Genomic DNA, 27,019 nt, shown 5'->3' with positions numbered 1-27,019 from the left:
GTTGAACCAGGCACAGATACAGATGCGGCATCAAGTTACAACAATACGTATGTATATATTTATACGCATATAAGTTTGTTTTTGTTTATATATATATAGTGTATCTGCTCCAATGTAAATTTGTATTTATATCGATGTCGGCAATTGATTACGTATTCCGCATGTTGTATTGTCGCGACAGAATTTAATTTCGTTCTTATGGGACGCACATTCGATCGAGCGGCCAATGCGCCGCCTATTGGCCTAGCCCCTAGCCCCTACCCCCTGGTACACCTCCATTCCTCCACCCGGCCGTCGGTTTTATCCACTCTGACGGTCTGTATTGAACTGTAACGCATTCAAAGTTGTCATTGTTGTTGTTGTTGTTGTTGTTGTCGTTGTCGTCTGTCTATCGCACCATTGTCTATGCAAAATGTACAGCAGCAGCAGCAGCAGCAACAATCGAATATTTGTTGTTTTCATTGAAGGGTCCCACAGAATTCTCGTATTTGTGTTCTCTGGTCACTTGTCTGCCATTTGACGTTTCGGTTTTACAAGTGTGTATATGTGTGTGTGCATGTGTGTGTAAGGAGTGGGCGCATGCTAAAATTTTCAATAGTTCAGGAAATTAGCTGCAAACAAATTGACTAACCCATGCGAGCTGAGAAAGTCACATTCAATGAAAACAATTGAAATTGTCAAAATACCGTAAAATATATTGGAAAATTGCATTTTCTGCGCTCATCACTAAGTAAATCACTTTGAAAAAACATTTTTGTTAATTAACAAATAAAATTTCAATCGATTTTGTAAAAATCTAAAATATGCAGTCATATATGTTAGTGTTGCAAAGCAGCTTTCAAAGTCCATGAAAGTTTCGACAGTTACCTAACACTAGAGTACTTATTTTTTGTATATTCTTAATAGCTTTGAAAGCACATGAACGCTTGAGAGGCCCTCTGTATCTTATTCACTTTAAGCGGAAGCTTTTAAAGCACCTAAATGCTTTAATATTTTGCACTCACACTCAATATTTGGCTTTTACAATTTTGTTTAAGGATTTTACTCTCTTATAGAGGGAGCTTTCAAAGCTTCTATATGTTTCTCTCACACTCAGTTTTTGGTTTTAGAGTATTTTACTATCTTTAAGCGAAAGCTTAAAAATATATCTTCTTATCTTCCAGAAGTATTTATTTAAAAATATCTTGAGTTAATGGATTAATCTAGTAGGCAGTCAGCTTTTAAAGCACATGAAAGCTTAAGATGTGCTTCAATTTTTAGATAAGGCGCTTTTTTAATTATTATCTGATGACCTTTGGCCAGGTGTGGTAAGCCATGTTATGGGGCATAGCACTTTAAGTCTTATGTAGTTCTCTTGGGCTTGCCAATACTCTACCTCTCAATTTCATTCTCTTCAAACTCTTGCAGTTACTGCTCTTAACTCTAACTTGTGTGTTTTGACTGAGTCAAATCAAAATCCAAGTTCATATTTAACGTTTGCACAATGCTCACAAGCGTGTTATTTTTGTAATTAGCAAATGGTTGCTAAAAAACCTGAAACTACCAACCAAATCGCCATAATCATCATCAACATTATTAATATCCGCAGCTTTAGACCAGAGATCATGTCAGTTTGAATAGAATAGAATTTTTGGTATATTTTAAGATGATTTTGGGGTTTTCCTTGGCAAAAAAAAAGGCAGCTTGAACAATTTTCTTGACACTTGCCAATGTGACAGTTACGTTCGTTGGCGAAAATCTTCTCCCGGTTGTGACGGGCCACCCCTCGACTGCAGCTGACATGCAAAAGCAGCTACGTGACATGGCAACGTGCAGTGTTTTCAATTGTTGCTGTTGTTGTTGGTTGCTCGCTGTGGTTTGTTGTTGTTGTTGTTGTTGCTCGTGTTGGTTGTTGCCACAGCGAAACGTGTTACATTTATGTTAACACATTTGCGCACGTTGCGTGCGAGCGAAATGGCGATAATGGCACTTGCAGCTGCTCTCGCTCGCACCTGATGCTTTTGCCACAAAATTCTAAAACAGACAAACTTATGTAACACACACGCACACCAACATTCTGTGAGCTATTTGCACGGGCTGCTACGTTTCACTTTGACTGACAGCCATTTTGACTTTGACTGTTGTGCCCCGCGACCTAGCATAGTCAGCTCTCCAGCTTCCCCCATAGTCAGCCCCGCCCTCTGCCTGTCATTTGATCTGCTCATAAAATGATTAGTTTTCCTGCTGCTGCTGCTTTTTACTGCAACTGCTGCTGCTGCTGGGAAACGTGTCTGCTGCATCGAATTGCTTTAAAAATATCATCGCATGCACTTGTTGTGCTCGCCGGACTTTGAGTTTGTCGCCTTGCACAGGGCTGTACATGCACTCATTCACTCATTCACTCACTCATCTATTCGCTCATTCGTTCAAATGGTTCTTTATTTATTTATAACCATTTTTGTTTAGCCTTTTGACGTGGCGTTGCTTATTTATTATCATTATTTGCTGCCTGTCAGTGCTGCCGCTTCTTTAAGCAACAACAGCAACAACCACAGCAACAACCATAACAACAACAAACACAACGACAACCACAACAAACAATTCATTTCGCATATATCGCATAAATATGCAAGTCATGCGCTTAGTTAGACAGCGTCGACGACGACGACAACAGCCGCGTCCACATCGATAGAAACGTCAAAGCATCCCAGCATTTTGCTGACCCCCCCAATAACGCCTCTGCCACGCCCACTGCAGCTAAGAATTACAGAGCCAAGCAGAGCAAGCCAGCAATACCCAAAATTCCCCCCAATAGCTATTCCCAAATGAGCTGTGTATGTGCGAGTGTGTGTGTGCCTGAGGTTAGAAATTTTGCATGTGCTTGCAGCCAAACATATTGAGAAAACTTAACTAAAAAGAGAGACAGAGAGAATGAGAGAGAGAGAGAGAGGGCGGGGGGGCTTGTATTAGCCATATTTGGAGCAATCTGTATGCAAGTCGCAACAGCGGAAATGGATTAGATCGTTAACTTATTGATTTGCATGCACAGCACTCATTTGCTGTAGTTGGTTCGAAAATGGTTCTACAATAAACAATTTCAGCATCTAGATAGACTTTACTTGATGGGGCGAAAATTCAACTATAACTGTAAGGCTTGCATATAAATCAGATAATCATTATTTAGCTGTCGATTAACTAGGTTTTTATTGTCATTGCTCGATAAATGAGGAAATAAATAAAAAAAATGTTCAATGCCGTTAATCATTTAACAAAAAATTGTATTAATAAAAAATAGAATAGATTTGACAGTGAATAATCTCTTAATTCGTTCATTTAAAACTAAAGAGCTCAATTAAAATCTATAAAATTATTTGCCTAAAAGGAAAATTGAAATAAAAAAGATTTGCAATAAAAAAATGTTGTTGAGATTACGAGCAAACTTCGGGAATTGAATTAAATTGCCTGTCAATCGGCTAATCTATCCAGTTCGAGCGTTTAAATACATTTTATCGAGCTTTGAACCGAACCAGCTATCACTAAAATAGCTGGTTCTAAGCAAGAAATGATTAATATTAATGCATTTTAAACTGACTTGAAATAATTGAGATTATTTAAGTTTTTTAATACCAAGCACAAATTAAACTTAGGAGTCTTTGACTTGAAGCTAATATGATTTATTGGTATTGGTATCCAGCCTATTGGTGCCGCCGATATGCCACAAATTGTCTATTGTGGCGGCTCACAAGCAACAGTTAGCAGTAACAAAATAACAACAACCGACACAACAAAAAGGACAAACGAAATGCTCTCCACATGCCCCAAGTGCAAATCCCCTGACAAAGCTAAAATTTAATTAGCAGCCAGCAAGTGGCGTTTGCAAATGAAATTACACACAAAAACGAGGCGCCGTTGTGTTGCATGCAACCGATGCCCGAAACAAACGCCCACAACACACATATCCCTACACACCCACACACACACCCTCGCACACCCTCGCACACACAAACATACCGATATGCTATAGGTAGCATTAAAATCCAGCCCCAGCTTCACACACTGGCTTAACATTTTGCCACTTGGCAGCGCGACTCGGGGACTAAGCAAAATACGAGAGAAAAAAAGCGAATGGAAATAAAATACAACGACACACACACATGTAACACAACACGAGCCACGTTGGCTGCCGCCTGTGCCCCTGCATTCCAAGTTTTGTACACTCAGAGAAAAAGCGCTGCTCAAATTCTAGTACAGTCCGGCTCGAGTTCATTTTGTGCTTAAAGTGTAAAGCACATTTCGTTTTTAAATTAGAATAGTCCTTGTTTAAAAATGAGCAAATATGGAAAAAGAAACTTAAAAAAAAATTTATATACTTGAAAAAAAGTAAACTAACTTTAAACAAAATTTATATGCTTAGGATTTAAAAACATTTCGTTCTTAAATATTGCGCTAAAGTACGAACTGACCTTGATTGACCTTAAAACTAAGGATTTAAATTGAGCATCTTCAGTTTTAGCCTTTTTAAAACTAAGCATTAAATAGTTTGAATGGAAGTTAAAAACTTCTTAAATTTAAAATATACTTCTTGTGCTGAACATATTTTTCAGATATAAGGGAAAAGTTCTTCAAATAAACATTTTATGATCAGCTTAAGAAATTGCGAGCTTGTTTAGATTCTGACAATGTTTATTATTAATTTGTGTACAAAGCACAACAATATTTTTCGCAGTGTAATTCTCGCGAGCTTTACAATAAACACGAAAATATAATTTGCAACATTTCGGAACAGGCAACGCGTTGCGGAAGGACACCAGAGGGCGGCAGGGTGTATAGACGACTGTAGCTGGAGTTAGTGTAAGCCCGAGATGGGGCTTTTGACTATGGCTGCAAGTAACACTAATTACCTGGAACTAAATATGGCGCCGGATTTGGTGGCGGCAGCCAATACGTTGCCGTTATCGCCGGATACGACTGATGGCCATTTGTGGCCATGTTTGTGGGCTGCTGCTGCTGAAGTTGGTGCTGCGGGGGTGGAGAGTGCGGCGACATGCCGGAGCCGCACAATTTGTTGTTGTTGCTGCTGTTGTTGGGCTGGACTGTTGCTGATGTTGCACATGTTGTTAGCGCTGTTTTGGCCGATAGAGGGCGCAGCTGCAGCTCACTAACATTGCCATTTCCGTTTCCGTTGATATTGGACGCTGTGAGGCTGCTGCCGTTGTTGTTGTTGTTGCTGCTCTTGCTGTTGTTGTTGCTGTTGTTGTTGTTGTTGTTTAAGCCATTGCTGCATTCCATGATATTTGTATTTGGATTTTTCATATTTATGCGCCCGTACTTGGCGCCACACACACGCACACACACAAACAGAAGGGCAACTTGTTTTTATGAGCCTCTTGGGCTATATTCAAATGCAAGCTATATTATTATGTTTATTTTTATTATTTTTTTAAAATAAATATATGCATGTAGTTTACGTAAACATGTTTCTATTTATTTAGTGTGAGCTGCCATTATAAAAAAATATACCACAATTATTCACTTGTGCATAATTTGAACTTTTATATGTTTATTTCTTTTTTGCTTTTTTTTATTTTTGTAATTTATTTTTAATACGCCGCGCGTGTTGCATTCTTATTATAAGCTTTGTGGTTGTTGTTGTCGCACACTTTTTTTCATGGTCTGCCATTTTTGTATAACTAATTAATTTGCCATATTGCCCGTTTGCTTTTGTAATATGTATATTTTTTTTGTATTTGTGCTCTTTCTTTACGATTTTTATTATTTTTTATTTACTTTCAATTTGCTGCATATCATCGCATCATATCGAGCGTTAATGTGCCAGGCATGTCACATGCATATATGCATACACATATATTACGCACACACACGAACGATATTTGCTATTGTTATTAAGCTTATTATGGGGATCACATAGCACAGTTATTTGATTTTGCATTTAATGCCAGTTAGGAGCCAGCTCATGAAATGATTTTGCTGCCTTGTTCAAGGGGGCTTTCGCCTCAACAATTTTAATGTGCACTTTTTTCGTATTGCACTTCAAAAATAGCAAAGTAGCAAATAAAAATATCAATAAAAATTAAATATAAAAACTATTAAACGTAGCAGCAGCTAAACAAACCTAACTTTCCAGGCAACTGTTTCAGGCCAAAGCGAATTTCACAAATGCCACGCCCATTGGTAAACACCTCTCTCTAACTCTCACTATAAAGAGCTATATATAGCATTTAGGTACATAATATGACACCTGTCTCTAATCAGCTTGAAAATAGCTGCAAAGAAACGAACGAGCCTATGTATAAGGTACAGGGGGGCGGGTGTCTGTTTATGTAGGGGCGTGTCTGTCTAGCTGCGGAATCCGAAACCGAAACTAAACAACTGACGATACATAACACTAAATGAATTGTGAAAATTTCAGCTTATTTATTCCCGACAAAAACAAGTAAAGCAAGTAAAGTCTCAGTCGGTTATGTATTTCTATGTGAAATTCTCTCTAACTAAAATATCAAGAAGAGAAAGCGGAGTCGATCGTAATATGCCATTTTAATAGCTCATGGAGCACAGCTCAGAGTAATAACATTTATTCTCTATAATATAGAGAATCATTTTAGAAATTCAATGCAATACAAAGATGTTCTTTGTTTAGGCATAGTCTACATATGTTTAAAAAGCCGCGATATGATAACTAAATTGTTGCTTTTATGAGACGGGAAAATTGTTGAACACATTCTCTTTAGAAGTTCTTTGTGAACACTTTTTGGTACTCGGTTTTTCACACGTTATGAGGAAAAATGGGTGGAAAACCTTCTATAACTTTTTTAATGGTTGGCTTCCAAAAAATGTTAAAGTTATTTTCAAAAGAGATCATAGTCAAGTGCATTTTTAATTTATCAATAGGTGAAAAATGTGCAAAAAAATGTTGGTAAAATCTTCCTTTCTTTGCCTTTCTTAAGACAATTTCGTTTTATCTGCGAACAATTTCGTGTTTCTTAAAACATTTAGACAGAACTTTGTAAAAATGTTTTCAAAATGTGGTTCACACTTTTCGACAGAGTTAATAGAGAAGCGACGCTTTCATATTATCGATATTTACGTCGCACTTATCGATTCTTTTCCAGCATTAAAACACATGCTTACAACAATTTTAGCTGACATTTTTGACATTCTCTTGAGTTGATTAACACTTGGCAGCTATCTAAATAAAAATTGGGGTTAACAAACTTACAAACTGCGAAACATATGTCCATAAATCTTAACAATTCGATATTTTTCATGTGACAATCGATTGTTATTGTGTGTCTTTAAATATATTGATGCGTTCATTGGTATAATGAAGTATATTTCCATGTCAACTATTTTCTATTTATTTTCATTTTCTATTCATTTCTATGCTTTCCACAACTTGTCGGGCCTGTCTATTTTCAATTTCTTGTGGCCCGGCTAAATTGACGTTTGCCAGTCTATTGACAGACTGCCTCTTCTTCTAGTTGTTGTTGTTGTTGTTGCTGATGGACCATGTTGTTTGTACTTGGTCAACATATAGACATAAATATGCGTAAATAAACGAAACTCATATGCTGATATATATACATATGCCTATATAGTAGAGTACATGAAGCTCTACGAAGAAAGTGCAAATATTGTTGGAACGCATTTTGTACTTTTGGGGCTGGAGCCTTGTTGCAAGTGAAGTGTATATTGCCACACATCGTTCACAAGTGATTGCAACATGTAAATGCAATTGATTTGCCGCTGCAATCATATATGCATGTGTATAATAGCATAATGTGGCATGTGGCATGTGGCAATGTTGCAACTGCTGCCATTTGACTTGTGTTGTAATCATTTATTATTATTATTATTATTTTTTAGTTACGCCTCGCTGCACGCTGCCAACTAACCAATTTGTCAACTCGGTCAACACATGACTGCGACTATATTATAAAAGTGTTTTTTTTATTTCCAATTGCTGCGCTTAGAAATTAGCACAGGGTTGCATAAGCCTCGGTTAGAACTGATTAGCCTAATTACCATAGTACTTTGACTTGAAGCACCTCAGTCTGGATATCATCTATATTTAAGTATCTGCGACTTTACACTTTGTGCTTTTTTGTACTTTAACTTGACTTTTGCTTCTGCTTTAGTGTTTCTTTGCTGTTGTTGTTATCAACAATTATCGCATAAACTTCATAAACTTCACATTTACACTCTGAACTTTGGTTAATGTGCGGGTATCTGAAAATTTTTAGAGCGTAAAGCGACGCATTTTCATTATAAACTGAAGCATTTGAAGCATGTTAAAAAAATAGATTGCGCTGGCCATTTTTTTAGGAGGTTCGAGAGAAAAAGCGAGAGAGTGAAAAGTTTAGATAGTGCGAGAGAGAGATAAAGGAAGAAAGAAAGTAAAATAAAGGGAAAGAGAGAGGGGGGATAGTCATAGATAAAGATAGAGGGAGAATAAGAGATAGAGCGAAAGAGAGAAAGAGAGACAAAGAAGGTACAAAGAGAGAAAGAGGAAGATACAGAAGGAGAGAAAGAGATACAGAGAGGTAGAGAGAAAGATACAGAGACATACATACGACCTATAGATATAGGCTAGGTTTTTACTTAAACGATGTCAAGAAGATATAGAGATTTCTATGATAGAGTGATATTATATCTAATAACCACGATTTCTTCATGACTTGTTTTTAACTATAGAGTTCTGAAATAGAGAGCTGTATTGTACAGCTATTGATTACAATTATTTTTAAATTTATTTTCATTTCATTTAACTTTCTTCTGGAAATTAAGACAGTAAAGGAACTGTGAGCTATATAAATTAATTATTATTATTATCGACAGTTTTTCAAGCCAAGCTCTAATTGAGGCGCATAGAAAATTATACAATTATGCTTCTGATATATGTATTTTAATATATTTATTTCTAATTTATTCTAGAGACTTTATTCTCGGGCGAGCTATTGTTTGAAGGATTGAGGAGTACAATCTGTATATCTTTATATCAAATATTTGAGAAGATGGTCTTCCAGGTATGTAGAGTGAAAAATATAATTTATAATATAGAAAAGAATAATATAAGAACAATAGTTTTTGAAGAATGTAAACCTTACAAACCCGATAATGCTACATTATTCACTGTACAAGAAGTTTATGGTGATATTCCTTAACTATTTATTTTAGGATTGGGATTTTCCCAACAAAAATATTGAAAAATATGCCACTAGCATGTTTAACCAAATTGTTTTGCCCTTTTTTTTCTAATGTGCACTCTTTTGAGTAGTCATTTATGTTCAAAATATACATAGATATGTATATGTATGCATAATGTATATAAGTATTTTTGGGTTGACGAGCTGTTGACATTTTGTATTTAATATGCCGCACACCTTTGTTGTGTTGAGTTGTTGTTGTCGTTGCTGCTGTTCTCAAAAAATTGACAACTGACAATTTCCGTTTGTTGCCGGGCAATACGCATTTGTAGCCCTCGGTCTAACCCAAGCCAGAAAAGTCAGCTAACCGACTGATTATTTTCAATTGGAATTTACTTTGCCTGCGGCCAAGTGATTCATTTTCATGCTGACGCCAAGAAATCCATTACGTGATGTCTCTTCGCCCTCTCCCACTCTCTCTCTCTCTGGATTTGTTTTAAAATGATATATGTGAGGGAAAACACACACACACACATCTAGAGCCATTGCGTGGCCTTTTCTTATAGATGTTTTCAATTTAATGACACTTGTGCTAGTTGTTTGCCTAAGGCATCTTTTAATATTTGCACAAATGCGGCATTCGCGGCAAGTCAACAAATTTCCCGTATTGTATCATAGCAAAGTACATAGATATGTCTACTATATACACTCTATAGAGTGTATATATATATATGTATGGAACTTAGGGCGCAGTCATTGGCGACCTTGAGCTAGACTTTACGCATGTACCCATATTGTTCAGGTATGAGTTCGGGCTCTCAGATCGTGAAGATGCCAGCATTTATGATGCTCTCTTTGGTTATTTTTGTTTGTGTTTGTGTTTGGGGCACACCCCGAACAGACTGCGGCATTCAAGCGTTACCAACTGTATCGGAAATCGGTTTAACTTTTATACAAATATGTCGTGTATATATATAAATATATACAGCGTGAGAGTGTGTGTGAGAGAGAGAGAGAGAGGGAGAACTATTGGATGCATTGTTGTTTAGCTATTGTTCTCTGTAACGAATCAGCTGTTGCTGTGCCTGTACAGCTAATTTATTTAAATACATTCGACACGTTTCTACATGCATATTCAGTCCAGGTAAATAGTGTTTATCAACAGCAACAGTAATAACTGCTTATGTGGGCTAATATACACTTTAGTTTTGCAAACAACATTTCCACTGCACGCCTGGATTAGTTCATGGGAAGTGCATTATACAAGCATTATTAAGCAAGCTTCACTGTACTTTATTTAAGTCATCAAGTGATATGCTACAATAGCAACTACAGTGATGACTGCCTAAGCAAGTTGAGCTCAAAAGGAAACTGGCAAAGCAAGCTTAACTGTACTTAGTTAGCTTATTAAATGTAAATACAGTAATAACTGCCTACATGCGTTTTACTTAAAGGCAATTTTGCATAGGTCTGTAAGCCAAGCTGTAAGCCAAGCTTTCTTTGAGTGTATGCACACTACAGTGATAACTGTCTATGCGAATTAAGCTGAAAAATAGTTTTCTGACAAATTAATGTAGTAAATGTAAGGCAAGCTTTACTGTACTTATAGCGAAAGAGATAAAAAATCAGCTATCTAATGTTTATGAAAGGGTTTCTCCTTTCTAGGCATATACAAGTACAGCAATAGAAGCCTAACGAAAACTTGTTAGGCAAGCTTCACTGTACTGCTGGGTCTTTGTGCTTATTGTTTAAAATGCACGAACAAATACAAATGTAACAAGCACAACAATAATTATATGCATTAAATGTATCTGCATCTCACAGATACGATAGCCTTAGACAGATGAGCCCAATACACGCATTTCTTTCGCCAGCTTCACTGTACTTAAAGTCTTTGTTCTACATGTGCATTTTATAATAACAACAACAACAATGCTGCATAGTTGGCATTGTAGTGCATTCTTTTTTATTTCGGTTTTGTATCTGTCAGATACAATTAATGCGATAGATACATTTTGACACTTCGAGTTGAAGACGCGCGTGCGCAGCTCAAGCGACTTGCAGCGACGCGCACGTCTCGCTTTGTGGTAACTGCCAATGTATCTATGAGATACAGAGATATGCGCGTGTATCTTAGGCGGCGTTCTATGCCGCAGACCGACGACAAATAAAAAACGCGACTGATTGCGGGCCGATTGAGTGACAAACTGCTAGCGACGCGTTTTTTTCGCTGCCGTTTCGCGCTGTCGTGCGGTTTATTTTACTTGATTTTACTTTTTTTTCTGCTCATTTTTTGTTTCTTTAGCTTTTTGTTTTTGTTTTTGTCGCAGTTGTAGTTGTTGCATGTGTGTGTGCCTGTGTGTGTACTTTAGCCATTGTGTACTCAGTTCACGATGTGCTGCTGCCTTTGCCCAACCGCATGGCGCGGCATCCGACATTCGAACATACGAATACGAATACGAATACGAATACGAATACAAAATTATCATTATTATTGTTGCCTTTTAGTTTTGGCATTTTTCGTTTCGGCTAAATGGCATTTGCGACAAAATGAAAAACCACACACTCTACACACACACAAAATGCAAATGCGAATATGTTATACTCTATATATACCACAAGAAATTGCAAAAAAATATATTAAGAGAAACCAAATCAATAGAAGTAAATCAAGATTGTTTTTAATCAACTTCTGAGTTTGAATTGTTAAGAATGAAAAGAACCTTAATCCATAGAGTATATATGGAGAGTATATATTATTGTAATTGTCATAGTATGTAGATGAGAAAATTAGTTGTTAAAAATCTTCAAGAAAGATATCCACAGGTCTTTCCAAACTAGATTCCTATGTGAAAACTTTAAACTATGGGCTGAGTCCTATAATAACCATTTTTTTAATAAGCTGCTTCCCGGATCTTTATTTTAATATATATTTATATCTCATTTTAAAAGCATGTAATCCTCTACAAAGGAAATTAAAATCTACACTTGTATTATAGACCGTCGCATAGCTTTCAGTATCGGCCTTAGGCTCGATTCGTAGTGCAGTGTATCTAAGCCAGAAATTGGGGGTCTCGTCAATTGACGCGTGCTAAGCAGCGCTGATCACAGCCGCCACCTGATCACGAGTATCTCACAGATACACACAAGAGCGCATCACAGCGAATCATTTCCAGTAATTTTGGTTTTATTTTGATTTTTGTTATTGTTGAGCTTGGAGTTTTGCGCCTTTGGCCAATGCAATTTGCGCTCGTCCAAGCTGATAAAAATCATTTGTGTGTCTACATAGGAGAATGGTAGAGTTGAGCTTATGTATCTGAAGCTTTTTACTACTGTATACTGGATTGTCTGACTTTGCGAACGCTGCGGCTCTGCGTCGCACATTTTGTTTGTTTGTTTATTATTGTTTCGCGTTTCAGAGCCCGGCGACAGTTGTTTAATTTATCAGTTAACAGCTTTGTGGCTTTTGCAGCTACACGCTAAAAGCTTCAGTTGTTTCCACTCTCGATCGTATTTCAGCGGATTTGTTTGGCTCCGATTTTTATGTGTGCTTAACAAAACAAAACTGAGTACTCGAAAAGTACTCATTGCCCTTGTCGTCGGACATTAGAAGAAGAAGAAGAAACAGAAACAAATACTAGTTGGGGTCTAAAAAGCCACGCTCAGCCACGAACTGAAGGGCCAGCTGTGGCTGCGGTTTCGGATGTACCGAAGCGCTTATCTCGACAAGAAATTTAATTAAAATAAAACCATATGCCGCAATTGAAACGCCCCCTAATTACGAGCAACGCCTTAACAATAGCAGCAAATACAGATACAGATACATTTGGAGGGGGCGGCTTGGGGGTACAAAATGCAAACAGACGCCCCAGCAAAACACTTGAAAAGCCCCAAAACGACAAAGGGAGAATAAGACAATAATATATATATATATATGCGGCATATTGAAACAGACGCAAAACCATTTTCGATAATTGAAAATAATAATTAAAATTCTCTGATTGAGGCGCATTCGTTTTTGTGCGAGCCTCAACTGACGTCCACAATTGGAGTGAAAGAAGCTATAAAAAAGTAGCAGCAGCAGCAGTAACAACTGCAACAACAACAACAACAACAATTACGACAACAACGTACATGCAGCTACCATACACAATAATTTGCCATACAATTTGTTATTCAATCTTGAGTTTTGTATACCCTGCAGCAATTATAGGTGACCAATAATAGGGTATATTGCAGTTGCTCAAAGTAGCTCATGAAACTTATTTGTACCTGATCAGCCTTAACTGTCGAGTCGAGTTAGTTTAGTAGGGTTCTCTGTATAAATGGGTCGATCTCAGAGACTGTCTTAGCTAGAGTTTGGGTAGGAAAAAAGGAATGAAATGTATTCAGGTTTGTAAAAAATGGGATCGTATATAAAAAATCCATGCAATGTCTCGAAATAGAATATAATATAGAAAGCATATCGAAGCATTGCTTGGCTTATTGATATACGCACAGACTAGAATATCATATCAAAGCTCTACAAATATACTCGAAAATTATTTAAAACTTTATTTACAATAGCCTGCTTACAGGGTGTCTGCTGTTCGGGCATGCTCGCCTTACACAAGCTTGTTTGTTTTTTCTCTTTCTGCGTTTTTAATATGCAAAACTTGTCGCCTGCCTTAGAATTGTGTTGCTGCTGCTTCTTCACAGTTTTTCTTTGCTTTTTCAATTGTCGTTGAGTTTTTTTTTTGTATGCTTTTTATCTTTCATAGAGGCAGCCCGTTAGCCGTATTTGTGCCTGTGTCCAGGCCATGGAAGTCATCGTTATGGTGTCCCCAAAGTCATTGAATGCGCCTCGCTTTGTTCTCTGTCCAGCTCGCTGTCTCTCGCCCCCATCTGGCTCACCCTCTATCTCTCTTCAGAATTTATGACCATACTGCATTTGGGATTCTAAGTGCGTGATTTCTTCAATTAATTGCCCCAATGTCTCTGAGTTCTCATTGCAGCCGCCGCCGCAGTCGCAGCACTTGCTGAATGGCATTGCACAATCATGTGGCAATGTCTTTGACTCTATACTCCTGCTACCCGACCCCTCACAAGAAAATGATGTATGTTAAGCATGCCACAGCTCACAGCATTGTCTATGTATCTATGGCCCGTTGTCGTTCTAAGACTCTTTTGGACAATACTTGTAGTTCAAGCAAGGCTTTTAGCATAATTCCCAAACAATGACAATAGTTCAGCCAATAGAATGGTTGGGAATAGAATAGAATAGCGTGGAATTGTCTGCAATTATGATTAGGAAATCAGTTTGTTCAGCTTGTGCAATGCCATTCATGCCTAATTGAAGATATTCTTTAATTAGTCAAAGATTATTCTGCTGTCAATATTAGGATTGTTATTTGAATGTTAGGTTCAGCTGTCTTCACAAATTAGTTACTAGGTAAATAACTCTACTAGATTAGTTAATATATAAAAATGTTTTCGCGTCTATCTAAAAATGATATAATATAGTTATCACAATAATAATGTACGAGATTCACGACCAATTTTGAAACACGCGGCGTGTAGAATTGATAAAGTGCGAAATATAATTTCTAGAGCTTATTTCACATTGGTATCTAAGTGATATTTCATTCGTATTTGCTACGCACTGCAATTATGCGCATATTTCAAGTCGAGCGTGCCGCATGTGTGGCTTGTGCCACATGACAAACTGCAGCTGCAACAAGGCAAAACGCACTTGCAACACGCAACATAGGAAAATTTCTCCATTTGGTGGCATTCCACAAATGCTTTTGGCAATGGCTCGACGCGGGCCACGCAAGCGCAACTAGAATAACGCGGGCACAGATACTGATACAAATGAAGCAATAGCTACAGATACAGATAAAATATTTGCGGGATATAGAGGCAGATGCATGTGGAGAAATAGCTATAGATAAGATGCATATATATGTATAGATGTTTAGATACAGATAAAATATCTACAGGTTATAGATACAGATGCATATGGAGAAATAGCTACAGATAAGATGCATAGCAACAGCTACAGATACAGAAAAAGTATCTATGGGATATAGATACAGATGCATATGGAGAAATAGATAGGAAGTTGATAAAGATGCAACAGCTACAGATACAGGTAAGGTATTTTAGGGCTGTAGATACAGATAAGGTATCTGAGATATGGAGAAACAGATAAAGTATCTGTAAGATATCAATAGAGATATATACAAAGCCACAGCAATAAGATTTGGGGAATATCTTTACAGATACTTACTACAGTTGCAGATAAAGTATCTATAGGCTATCGATCTAGATACATATGATACAGTTGAGTATGTAAGGAATATCTTTAAAGATATTTACGTAGCAAGAGCCACAGCAACAGATAAAGTATCTGAGGGATTTAGAGCAGCAATAAAAGATACAATTAAAGTATCTGCGGGTGTGCGGAATGCACTCGAAGCAAAACAAAACGACAAAAACAGAAAACAGCTGACTTAATAACGGCTCAATTGCCATATCTGTGCTACGTTAAGATACATATATATATATACATATATATATTGTATATTTCTTTATATATAAGAACGAGAAGAAGCAGCATCAGGAGCGAAATTGAATGGCAATTGAAATTGAAATGAAAAAACGGGTTGCGGCCGTTTAACAAAGGTGGCAAAGGGGCGGACGGGCAGGTGACGCCGGTTCACAATAATTAACCAGCTGTAGAAGCTCAGATACCGAGAAGCCGGCTGGCATGAGTCAAGCATCGGCTGCTGCTGCTGCAGTTGCTCAGATTTATTATAATTTTTGCATTTTTTTAATTTTTATTTGTTTTAGGTGTTTTTTTTCTCTTAAAGTCTTTTGTCAATACGGAGCTTATTTGCATATTGTTGTTGGGGTTTTGTTGGCGTTGTTTACATTTTGGCAATTGGCAAATTGAATAACTGACCGAGCATTTATTTAGTATTAATTATAGAAACTTATTTTAGGCAAAAATAAATATTACTCAAAGACTTTAAGTAAGCATAAAACTAAATTTATGCACTTTATGGGCTGCAATAATTGCACATTTCTGACTGTAAACACTTTGTGCGTATTGTTTGACACGATTGCACAATAATTGTTAAGTGCGCGACATTTTCAATCAATTGAGTGTCGGTAAGCTTGGGGAATCGATCGCAACAAATTTAGTTTCAATTCACTTCAATTAAGCGCAGCGCATTTATTTAATTAAATGAATTTAATTTATTGTTTACTTTTCAAGCGAAACAACAAATACAACAAAAACGTGCGCGATCTATGACTGTCAGCTGCGGCGAACTGCGGCAAACTGCGGCGACAAAGTTCTATAGAATACGCTTTTCACGTATGACAAATTGCGAGCGTGCGGCTATCGACGCGTCCGGCGACCGATCGACTGACTGTCTGTGCGAAGACTGAACGACCCGTCGTTGCCCGGCTCGGCGTGTGCTTGGCTTTGGTCGATCGACAATTGCGCTGCACTTTGAATTTCATTTGATTTTGCCGCTGGCAATGCCGTTGCGCCGGCTGCTTGCTCTCTCTTACGCGCGCGCTCTCTCTCTCTCTCTCTCCCACACACTAACGGGGACCGCTCTCTTAGCGGCCAATTGCACAGCTGTTGGCGCGCTCTTCGACACTTGTGGCTAACTGAAAGTCAATTAGTTACGCTCTTTGCTTGCCTTTTATATTGTTTTGTCAGTCTGTTTGTTTATGTTTGTTTCGCGCATTCGCGCTGCTGCCGGCTGACTCAGCGTTTTTATTATGTTCCTTTGTTGTTGTTTGGAGTTAACACAAGATGATTGCCTAGCGTCTGTCTCGCTCTTGCATAAGTGCAGCCCATTAAAGGCGCTTTCGTTGGGTTTCGGAGGAGCAGTTGGTGCAACGGTAAGTGTTTTGAAGCTTACGTTTGACTTGCAAGTTAAACAATTCTAACCTCAACTCTGCGCCTAACCTCACTTTGCATATGAATACAGTAACAGCTCTTTTGGGTGGACATCCGAACGCTCTTAGCGATGTCGAAGATTATAGAAAAGTCATGCAGGAAAATTTCTGTTAAAAAATACAAAAGTACTTATGTACGTACTCCGAACCCATTGAACATGGGTCAAAAGGGCATTGTAGGCAGAAGAAGTCATAGCCGACTCTTTTTGATTTTTGATCCAGAGTCCATCAACCAGTCTCTGCCTGTCTGTATGCTTTAATTTATAAAACTTATAAACCAGGTACTTGATATTTAAAATAAATATATTCTTGCATATTATCATATTGCGGTAAATTTTTCCATTTTCAAAATATCGATAAATATCGATACCATGTCTCAAGGGATTGAAGCATTACATGAAAGTGAAGACCAATTTTTACGTAGACACTTCACTGTATTTTCAGCTTAACCTAATCCCGCTCTTGGCTCATTTTGATGCTCTTATTCACACAAAAAGCAGAAGAACTACGATTTGTACAATATTTAACACATTTAACGCCAAGTTAAACGAAACGCTGCTCTCAATTAACAACTTGGCTACAAATTGTACAAAATCCCAACGAACTTCAGCTACTTACGTGTTTGAATGCATCTGCCAGATACATACTCATGGCTGTATCTAAACAAGCGATCACGTCAGCCGCTAAACGAGCAACAAATGTGCGAAAACCAATTGAGGCGCACTCCAAGAGTCTCGACTGCGGCTCAGCCATGCTGGCTACATAGAAAAGCGCTTTGTGTTTGCCATAATTGAATTGAAAAGTGTGTTAATGTGACCAGCAGCAAAGTATCTAACAGATGCAGATACATAAATTGCAAGCATGAAAATGCATTTGACTCAAGCGCAGATCTAAAGATACCGCGGCCCACTCTAATATAAAGTCTTATGTTGTTGTTGTTGTCGTTGTCCAAAAGACGTCACGTCATGGTATTACTTGCGGGAGGGTGGCCCTAGGCAGGGGGAGGGGCAATTCGCGAATATACTCATTAATTAGAAAGCCAAGCGGCATAAATAAAAGTGTGCGTAAAGTGTGCAGCCACTGCAGCAAATAATTAATTTGCCATGATTAGGCAGGCGACCAGAAAGAGACGGCACTTTGCAAGCCAGAGCGAGACAAATGCACACTTTCGTTCTCGCTCGCTCTCTCTTTCACTCTGGGCGAAAAATTCAAAGCAGCTCGCAAAGTAGATGCTGGCAACGGCAAAAAGGGCAGCCAAAAGGCCAACGACAAACGGCTAAAAGTGTTTAGAATTTCTGGCATTTTGTCAAGTGTCGCCAAAACATTTTGCCAAACACGCAGGAGGCGTGGCGGGCGCTTGCTTTTGGCCCGTTCGGGGCAGGGTGTAGGGGGTAGGGGGTAGGGGGTGTGCGGTAAGTGAGTGTAAGACAACTTTTGCACTTGTTGCATTTGCTTATATCGTGTGGCATTTGAAATTATGCGGCATATATGCTTTTTGTATTTATTTTGGCCAAATATACTCTACTCATTAGGGGTAGTACGAAATTTAGATTGATTATATGCCACGGGGTATATTATAATTTAAGCTGACGTCAAAAAAATACATTTTTGTAATAATTTCTAATTTTTTATCCTTAGGCGCGTTCCACTAAGTTCAATTTTCTTTAAGTGTATTGAATATTCTGCGTGTTTGCTAGTTTTCTAATTTTAATAGCTTTGTTATTGCTACGCCTTGTTATAATTAATTTCTTGGCACTTCTAAACGCGAATATGTCTGAGATAATGTTTGGGCTGCATTACGCATTATGCGTCGCGTAATTGCTCACAAAATATTAAATGCATTTCTATTTAAAGTATTTTAGCTATAAATATGTTTGTTTGAAGCCTATGCGAGATTTTGCAGTTTCAATTTGCTGAGTGACAGTTTCTATACCCTGTAGCTATTGACAATGGGTATAATGAACAACTAGTGTATATGTTGTTAAGAAGCAGATAGAGACAGCTCTGATTTCATAATGTATTTATGTATATATTATTTGTCAACATCAGTTGTGAAGTCGATCTAGCCAAGTCTTGCGATCCGATCAACCGACCCTTTCAACCCTTTGACCTAAGGCAATGTCAAAGCTAGAGATGCCAATTCTTTTAAATATTAAAGTTTCGATACTTAGCTCGATAAATATCGATTTTTAAAATTTAATCCATGTTGTGCATGGGCATCTCTTAGTCGTGCATTGCCGACTAGACCACTCTTTTTTGCACATTTTCTTAATTTACCATAAAATTTCTATGTTACGTATTTTTAATTTTGTGATTTATTTTTGTCACGCGTACAGCGTGACGCGCAAGAAAACAAGAACAATAACAATTATTATTTTGTGGTGCTCGTTGAGCACGGTTAGTGATTGAAAAAGATTAAAAATTTGCTAATATATGCGAGGGGCCAACTATACTGATTAAAGATGTGAAAATATATAATGAGAACAAAAGATATGGAAGAGATTTGTAAGAGATATGCAAAGAATGTTGGATAAAGTGAAATGCGAGTAGATTAATATACTAATTAATACCAAAACATTGAGTAAGAGAGTTAAATATGCACTTAAGTCGATGCATTAATTAGAAACAAAAGTCGCATAATTCCCAGCTTAAGATAAGAAGTATGCCATACCAAAAGCTTTCCGAAATCTTCCATGTTGAGGGTCTAGTTGAGCCCAATTGATAAAGAACAGCCGGAACGTCAGTTATAAACAGTTCAAAAGGCAATTAGAAAGCAGTCTAAAAAAAGGTAGACATCGATCGGAAAAGGAAACAGAAATGACAAAGACCTCTGAGCATTGACCTTTCACAGAAGAATTGTTAAAAAAAAGTACACGAAGCAAAGCCAAAGTCTTAACCACAGCTGCCTCAATCAACAGACACCTGCACACGCACGCAGCGGAAACGGAAGCGCAACGCGTGGCAAAATGGCGTCGCAGACGCGTCAGTTGACGACCATGGCGAATAGCGCGGCAAAAAAAAAGGCTCAATAAAGATTTTCATTTTGGTTTGGCTTTGGTTGAGCAGAGTTGCCACCTGGTCAACATGTAGTTGGGTACTCTAGTATTTTAGTGTTTGGCTTTTTAGTTGCTGTTGACGCGGCTGCAATTTATAGTCCTAGTCAGAGGGGAATGAAATAGTGAGAGAGAAGGAGAGCAGGAGCAGGAGCAACTACGTGTCTGGTTAACAGTTGTGCGCTTATTGAAATTGTATTTATTCAGAGCGTGTTCTAGGCATCTAAGCTTTCAATGCCCCAGACAGAGACAAAGACAAAGACCTTAATCGATTTAGTGGGCCGCCACAAGCTTACTTCTGCTGCCATATCGCCAGCGCCCCTCTGAATGCCGCCCGGCCATTATTCATGCATATGGTAGGCGCATGTTTTCCGATACAAGTTGCGATTAAGACCACAAGGCAGGGCCATAAAAAGCAAGACTGGACATATTCTCAGCAATCAGCCAGACAAAGGACAAATAGCAAAAAAAAAAAACGAATGCAATTCCTTTAGTTTTTTGTTGCAAAACTTACCATTTCTGTTCTCACTATCCGCAGGCTTCATTTGAATGGGATGATGCATCTGTAAAATGGCAAAAGAAAGAGAGAGAGCATATTAGTTAGAGTAGGATGGCATTAGCAGAGCAAAGAGCAGAGTCTACAGTTCGTACGTTTTTTGTTTTTTTTGTTTTTTAATAGCTGCCAGCAGCTGCTGAATTGCAATTCAGGCTCTCAGGCTATGCCAGGACACATGAGTGCTGGCTCCCACACAACCCCTGCCCCCTCTGCCAACTCCTCGACCGATAAGTTTTTCAGCTACCTTTCTGTTTGTGTGCTTTGAAGATTTCATTACCATGATACCGAATGAAATGCAACAAGAATGTTGCTACAAAAGGCAAGTGCAAAGGCTAACAAATGTTCATGAAACTAATGAAATGGCTAAAAAGAAAAGCAGACAAGCAAGGGGGGCGGGGGAGTAACGGAAGTGGGCAATGGGGAAATAAAAATCAAGCGTCCATTTCATTAACGTGGCCATTAGCACTTGTGCAATTGAATGCTCTGCTTTTAACAATTTTTCATTTATTTTACATTCATTGAGCAAACCGATAAGGCTCTCAGCTGTCCTCGGTGCCAAGACCTGCCAGGACCCGTTGGCAACGGGTCTACAGCCATTACTTTGATTTCAATTAACTTTTCATTCAGTAAAGAGGCGCCAACAGCGGCAAATGATAATAATAATACTTACAATCATATTAGAATTGCGCCAATTGCTGCACGTTTTTCTAAAGCGCATGCCAAGCCTAGGACTTGTTGCTCGACTAAGAGCTACCCTGTGCACACTCAGAAAGTTCATTAAGATTGAACATACATTCGAAAAGGTCGATCGAAAGGTATCGATTTTAGAAAATGTGTGTAACTAAAATTAATATTTTAGTATAGAAACTTGTACTTCAAAGCGTATGGCTACATTATTATCTCTGAGATCGTCACACTTTTACAGCTGGGCAAAACGAGGGAAGTAGTGTAGATAGATAGCTCTTGTGTTGCTTTCGGTAAAGAATACATCTACTTTGTGTAGGCGATGTCCTTTTCTGTTTGCTGCACACACTTGTACAACTCTTTCTTATGGCCTTTTCTTTGTTAACCATTTCTAAATGGCTACGCGGCATAAAAAAACGTGGCCGAACGACAACAGAGAGAGAGAGAGAGCTGCACTAAGTGAATGAATGAATGACTGAGTAACTGACTGAGTGACTGACTGAGTAACTGACTTAGTGACTGTTGTGCTGAAATTGAAATGAAATGCTCAACAGCTCGAACTGGGGCTGAAGCTGCTGCTCGGGCCGTCTGGCCGGCCTATCTGGACAGCTGGCTGGCCTGGCCTGTTGTCTGGTCAAAAGGTTTTGCACAAATTACGAGAAAATGTCACTGCCTCAGCTGTTACGCCATGCCTCCCTATCCCGCCGCCCCCTACACGGAACCCTCCCATTCGCTGTTGCGTCATTTTGCTGCTCTATTATTCAAAATTGACAGTTGAATGAGTTAAGTGGCCTGTCCAGGACGTCGCTGCTGCTGCTGCTGCTGCTGTTCTTTTCCCAGTAACCCTCCCTCTACCCCCTAAACAGCTCCTGCCCGTTGCCCCATACACAATTTAGCTGTCTGTCCATTTGTGTAAGGCTCGACTTTCGATATGTATTAGCCCCATGTACTCAAATTGTTACCCTTTTCACTTTAATGACAATTGGCTTATAAAACGATTTGCCTTCCAGTTGTTCATTTATTTTGTTCTTTCTATTTTTTTATTTGGATTTTGTTTTTGCCTGTGCTGGGATATTTCATGTGTGATTGCCGTTCAAATTGTCAATTAGCTATGAAAATATTGCGAAATGTTCGGTTTGTCAAGCTGTGTGAGAAGGAGAGAGAGGCAGAACAAAGCGAGAAGTGGCGAGAGAGAGTGAGAAAGAGAGGGGCAGCTACTAGCGCGGAATTAACATTGGGATTTGAATTAAAACACTGCAAGAAATATTCAGAATATTCGAAATGAAAAATAGAAGCAGAAGATAAAAAAATTAAATTAGTATCTAAACACTTAATAAATAAAGTGTTCTATAAATTTTGATAATTAAACTGTTTATTTCTCCTGGCTGTTCTCAATTAGATCGGATAAAGTTTTAGAAAGAAAACTGTTTATTAAAGATAGATTCGGCATATAAAATATCTGACCCAAAACCTCTTCACACTCAACGTGGCTTACACAAGGCTATAATAAAAATTCCTACAAATAAAAGTACAACAAATATATATTTATTTTTTAATTAAAAGAAACATTTTAAATAGGTTAAATTCTTTTACACACTTGTATTTAAGCTGCGAACAATATACAAATAGTGTTTTTAAATAGGAAATTGTTTTGTGTTGAAGTTCTCTTCAAATTAAATTTTAATTAATTTGCATATAAAATTTAAAATATTACAATTAAAATGCAATATATTTCGCACTCGCTTCTCATGCCTCTCACTGGTGTATACCTCTCTCTCTCTTACTCACTCAAATGCGAGTTAAGTCAAAAAAGCATTGCCTACTTTTGGGCTTAACTCAAAAATAATCTGATTTTGACAGTTTTACAGTGTAATCATTTTTCCGACCACTTCAAGTGCGTCACAACTGCGTCTTTTCACACGTGTCACACAACACGAAATCAAAAAGAAAAGAAAAAAATAAAACTGACCACTTAACCCAACACACACACACACACACACACACACACACCCTGCGGTCTATATATAGAGGGAAATGGTCACTTCAAAACAAAATATTTATTGAAGCCGTTGACAAGTTGGGCCCCCAAACATACACACATACACACGTAGCGGCCTATATATATGTGTGTGAGAAAATGCCGACGTTTTAACGTCTGTTTACCTATCGATTATTTCAGGTAAATTAAGTAGCTCTTGCACAGCAGCAGACGTTGAGGCTATGGTCGAGCTTGGTGGTTGTTCAGGCAGCCTGCCAAATGCATTAAAGGATCAGACATGCCCACACACGCACACACACACATGCATAGCTGGGCACTTACTTATACAAACAAAGCGCGTATGCGTTTGTATGTATAGCTATATATATATACATATATATAAAGCTGGACACTGGTCATTATTTTGACAATTACACACGTGGCGTCATTTGCCTGTTGGCCCACCCCAAGCCCCGCCTCCCCGCGCATAGCCACCTTCTCCAGTGCTTCGTGAAGGTCTCTCGTTTTAGTGCCATTGGATTTTCCATTAACAATTTGAATATGTAAATGAAGGCAGCTAACTGGAAGGTAGCACAGGGGCGTTAAGGCTAGCCATAGTTGTATATACGCTTGCATATAGTAGGGATACTCCCTTTACAGTGTTTGCCTCTGCGTGAACGCTTCATTTAATACGTTAACAATGAGATTGTCCTCAATAATTGAATCCACTAATTGACTGATGATTACATTTGTGTTGGCCACACAACAACACCCACCCCCATGTGTGAGTGTGTGTGCGTATGTGTGTGTATGTGTGTACATATATAATGGCTGGCAGCTATTAGAAATTTGAGGTATGTATGTGTTTAATGGAAAACTATGTCATTCGATCGATCGATGAGCGCCAGCGGTTGACTTTCTCAAGCTGCATTATTTAGAAAGCAAAATAGAAATTTGACGAGGTGAGCGACGTATAAAGGAAACACACACACATACAAAAAAATACATACATAAGATACATACGAAACACATACATACACATACAGAACGTAAAACGAGCAAGTCAAAGCGCTACACAATGCTAGGCTATATATATATAAATATATATATATATGTATGTATAGAGTAGGGGCATTCCCATATTCTGTACTTACCCCATCCAAGGTCTTGATGTTGTGCAGCGCATCCTGGGCCCGCAGAGCCGCCTTGCGCGTATAGTAGGTGACAAAACAGCACCCTGTAAACGAAACAGAACGAAACAATCGATACAAATCGATACAAAAATTTGGCAAGTCGATAACAAAAATCAACAATCGATAGACAATTGCACAAACGTATGATACAAGGACGAGTACTCGCATATGCTTAATATAATTTTTTTTATTTTTATTTTTTTTTTCGCGTACTCGGGACCATTACAAGTAAGAGTTCTCTATAGATCTATAGATATATATATATATATGTTATATCATGCATGGAACAAACTGTTTTAGATACAAGTAAACTTTGGCATGCATGTATATAAAAATGCTTTTTAGGACAGGAGACGAACGCATCAAGCGAGCCATGCAGAGATAATGATTTTAGGACAAATTGAAAATGTAGGTGGTATATAAAAAGTATACTATATACATATATGGCGTATGACAGCTGTTGCCCAAAACTTTTATAATCCGCGTGCGTGCTTTATAATGATTAATCAGACAGCACATATAACGGAAATAACACTCATCGTAGTTGAGTCTGAATACTTTACTTTTAATTATAGTACAAAGACAATGATCGATAATTTATCATTTTACAACACTTGACAATCGGTAAACCTAATAACTGTGTAGGAAACTATTCTTCACACCAATAGATCTTGCATTTGATCGTTAAATCAGTAATAACATAATTAATAAGATGTTATTATGGAATACTAATGATCGATTAATTACTAATTTGAGAATCTGTAAGAAAAATCAATAATCGATACTGTCGATACTGTCGATAATATAACGACTAGATTTGCTAATATATTGAAACTATAGATTTCATAAAGATTGTGGCTTGTATAATATGTAAACGATTTTGAATACAATCTGTGATTGAATACGTATTGACATTGTATAATCAATTAGATATGTACGATCGATAACATATTTAATATGAAAATCAACCGAAATAATCGACACTTGGTTATTTAGGTACTTTTCATGTCATTGTGTTTTACTTCTCCACAAATTGTATTTTCTCTTTATCAATAAAACATAAGGTCATATAAATTGATTGAACTAAATTATGTATTTATGATGCAGCTAAAGCTGCAAAGCCCAACTACCCGGCATCAAGTGTAATCGTCTTTGGCTACCTTCACTCTCACTGCGAGAGCATTATTGCCGGCCCAACAACAACTCTTGTTGTGTTCTTAGCCTAATCTGCTCATACGTGCAAAGGCAAAAAAAAAAAAAAGAAGGTCGGCAAGTATAAGTATATCCAATCATTGAGAGGCAACAGCACGCCTGGCCATAAATATGCATAATACCATTTGTAGCTTTCATAAAAGTTTGCAAGCAAATGTGCAAATTATTCAAATACCCCATAGAATTAACCAAAACTCGAGTGTGCGTGTGTGTTCGTGTATGTGTGTGGCAATTATGGCCAATTACCGTCTAAGCTGGGCAAAGCAGGCGGCAAAAGTGCGAGTCAACACCTGCTCTGGACCGTAGAAGGTGTTAGCCATAATGTTGTTGTGCTCTCGTCATAATCATATTACACTCGCCCCCCTCATCATACGACTGGCTTAAAAGGGTGCACTTCGAATTGATGGGGCAGCGTAAAAATTCATTGAGCGGGTCTGCGCCCGGGGCCCAGTTCCAATTAATACCCACATTTGTATGCGTGTGCACTCACCTCGGCTAATCGATGTGACCTTATCGCGCAGCACATTCAACGTATGAACCCGCCCGAACTGTTCGAAGAGGCGTCGCAACTTGAGCTCGTCCCAGGTCTTGGGTATTTGGCCCACAAACATTTTAATGTTGTCCGCATCGGGCTGATCCTTGGCCGATTCCGTATCGGCCACTGTGTTGGTATCCATTGCATCCGGTTCGCATTTAATGGCCTCCATCGCCAGCTGAGGCTCCTCAGCGCCATTTGAGTCGCTGCAATGCGAAAATAAAGTCATTATAAATCACGCGAACACACAAATCCATATCTATGTTGGCCAAAAACTTTGCCCGGCAATTCCATTGAACTTTTATGGCCAACATATTGGACATGGCTTAAACAACCCAGCTACCCTACCCCCCTCTCTCTATCTCTCTCTCACTCTCTGTTCTAACTTCATTTGCTAATGACCATAAAAACAAAAAAGAAAACTATTTTCGGCACGCCGAAGATCAAATGCCCTTGTTGACTGAGGATTCTATGTCAACTATATGTTGCATAGAAACAAACAGCTTGATCGACTTGGCTGTTAATACTGATCATGATTATATATTATTATTATATATATACATATATATATATATATATATTCCTTATCGCAGATTTCTTCTTCTAAGCGTCCCAGATATCATGACATAATTATAGAACCCTCTGCAAGGTTATAACAATAAGCAGGACAACAATGCTTGCTTGTCGAATGGCGTGGGGAGAATGG

The 27,019-nt window shown here is 38.2% G+C and overlaps 1 protein-coding gene across 6 annotated transcripts in view; it reads right to left on the bottom strand.

The window, feature by feature from the left end:
- The window catches only part of LOC115759739 (CUGBP Elav-like family member 1), a 55,574-nt gene extending 29,101 nt beyond the window's left edge, over positions 1-26,473 (bottom strand). For 3 of the 6 annotated variants that reach the window (XM_030700771.1, XM_030700773.1, XM_030700777.1), the window contains exon 1: positions 4,881-5,453. In XM_030700771.1, the coding sequence (XP_030556631.1) occupies positions 4,881-5,292 (412 nt within the window). In that variant the 5' untranslated portion in view covers positions 5,293-5,453. Of the gene's footprint in view, positions 1-4,880; positions 5,454-11,155; positions 11,322-20,669; positions 20,719-24,527; positions 24,611-26,268 lie in introns of those variants that run through there. The other 3 variants (XM_030700775.1, XM_030700778.1, XM_030700772.1) reach the window with 2 other exon arrangements.
- Positions 26,474-27,019: the final 546 nt, after the last annotated feature.

This window comes from Drosophila novamexicana, unplaced genomic scaffold, assembly GCF_003285875.2.
Source record: "Drosophila novamexicana strain 15010-1031.04,08,12 unplaced genomic scaffold, DnovRS2.1 tig00000387-arrow-pilon, whole genome shotgun sequence".
In the NCBI taxonomy this organism is placed as follows: domain Eukaryota; kingdom Metazoa; phylum Arthropoda; class Insecta; order Diptera; family Drosophilidae; genus Drosophila; species Drosophila novamexicana.
Note: the sequence above shows the minus strand (reverse complement) of the source record. Positions and strands in the feature narration are given on the sequence as shown.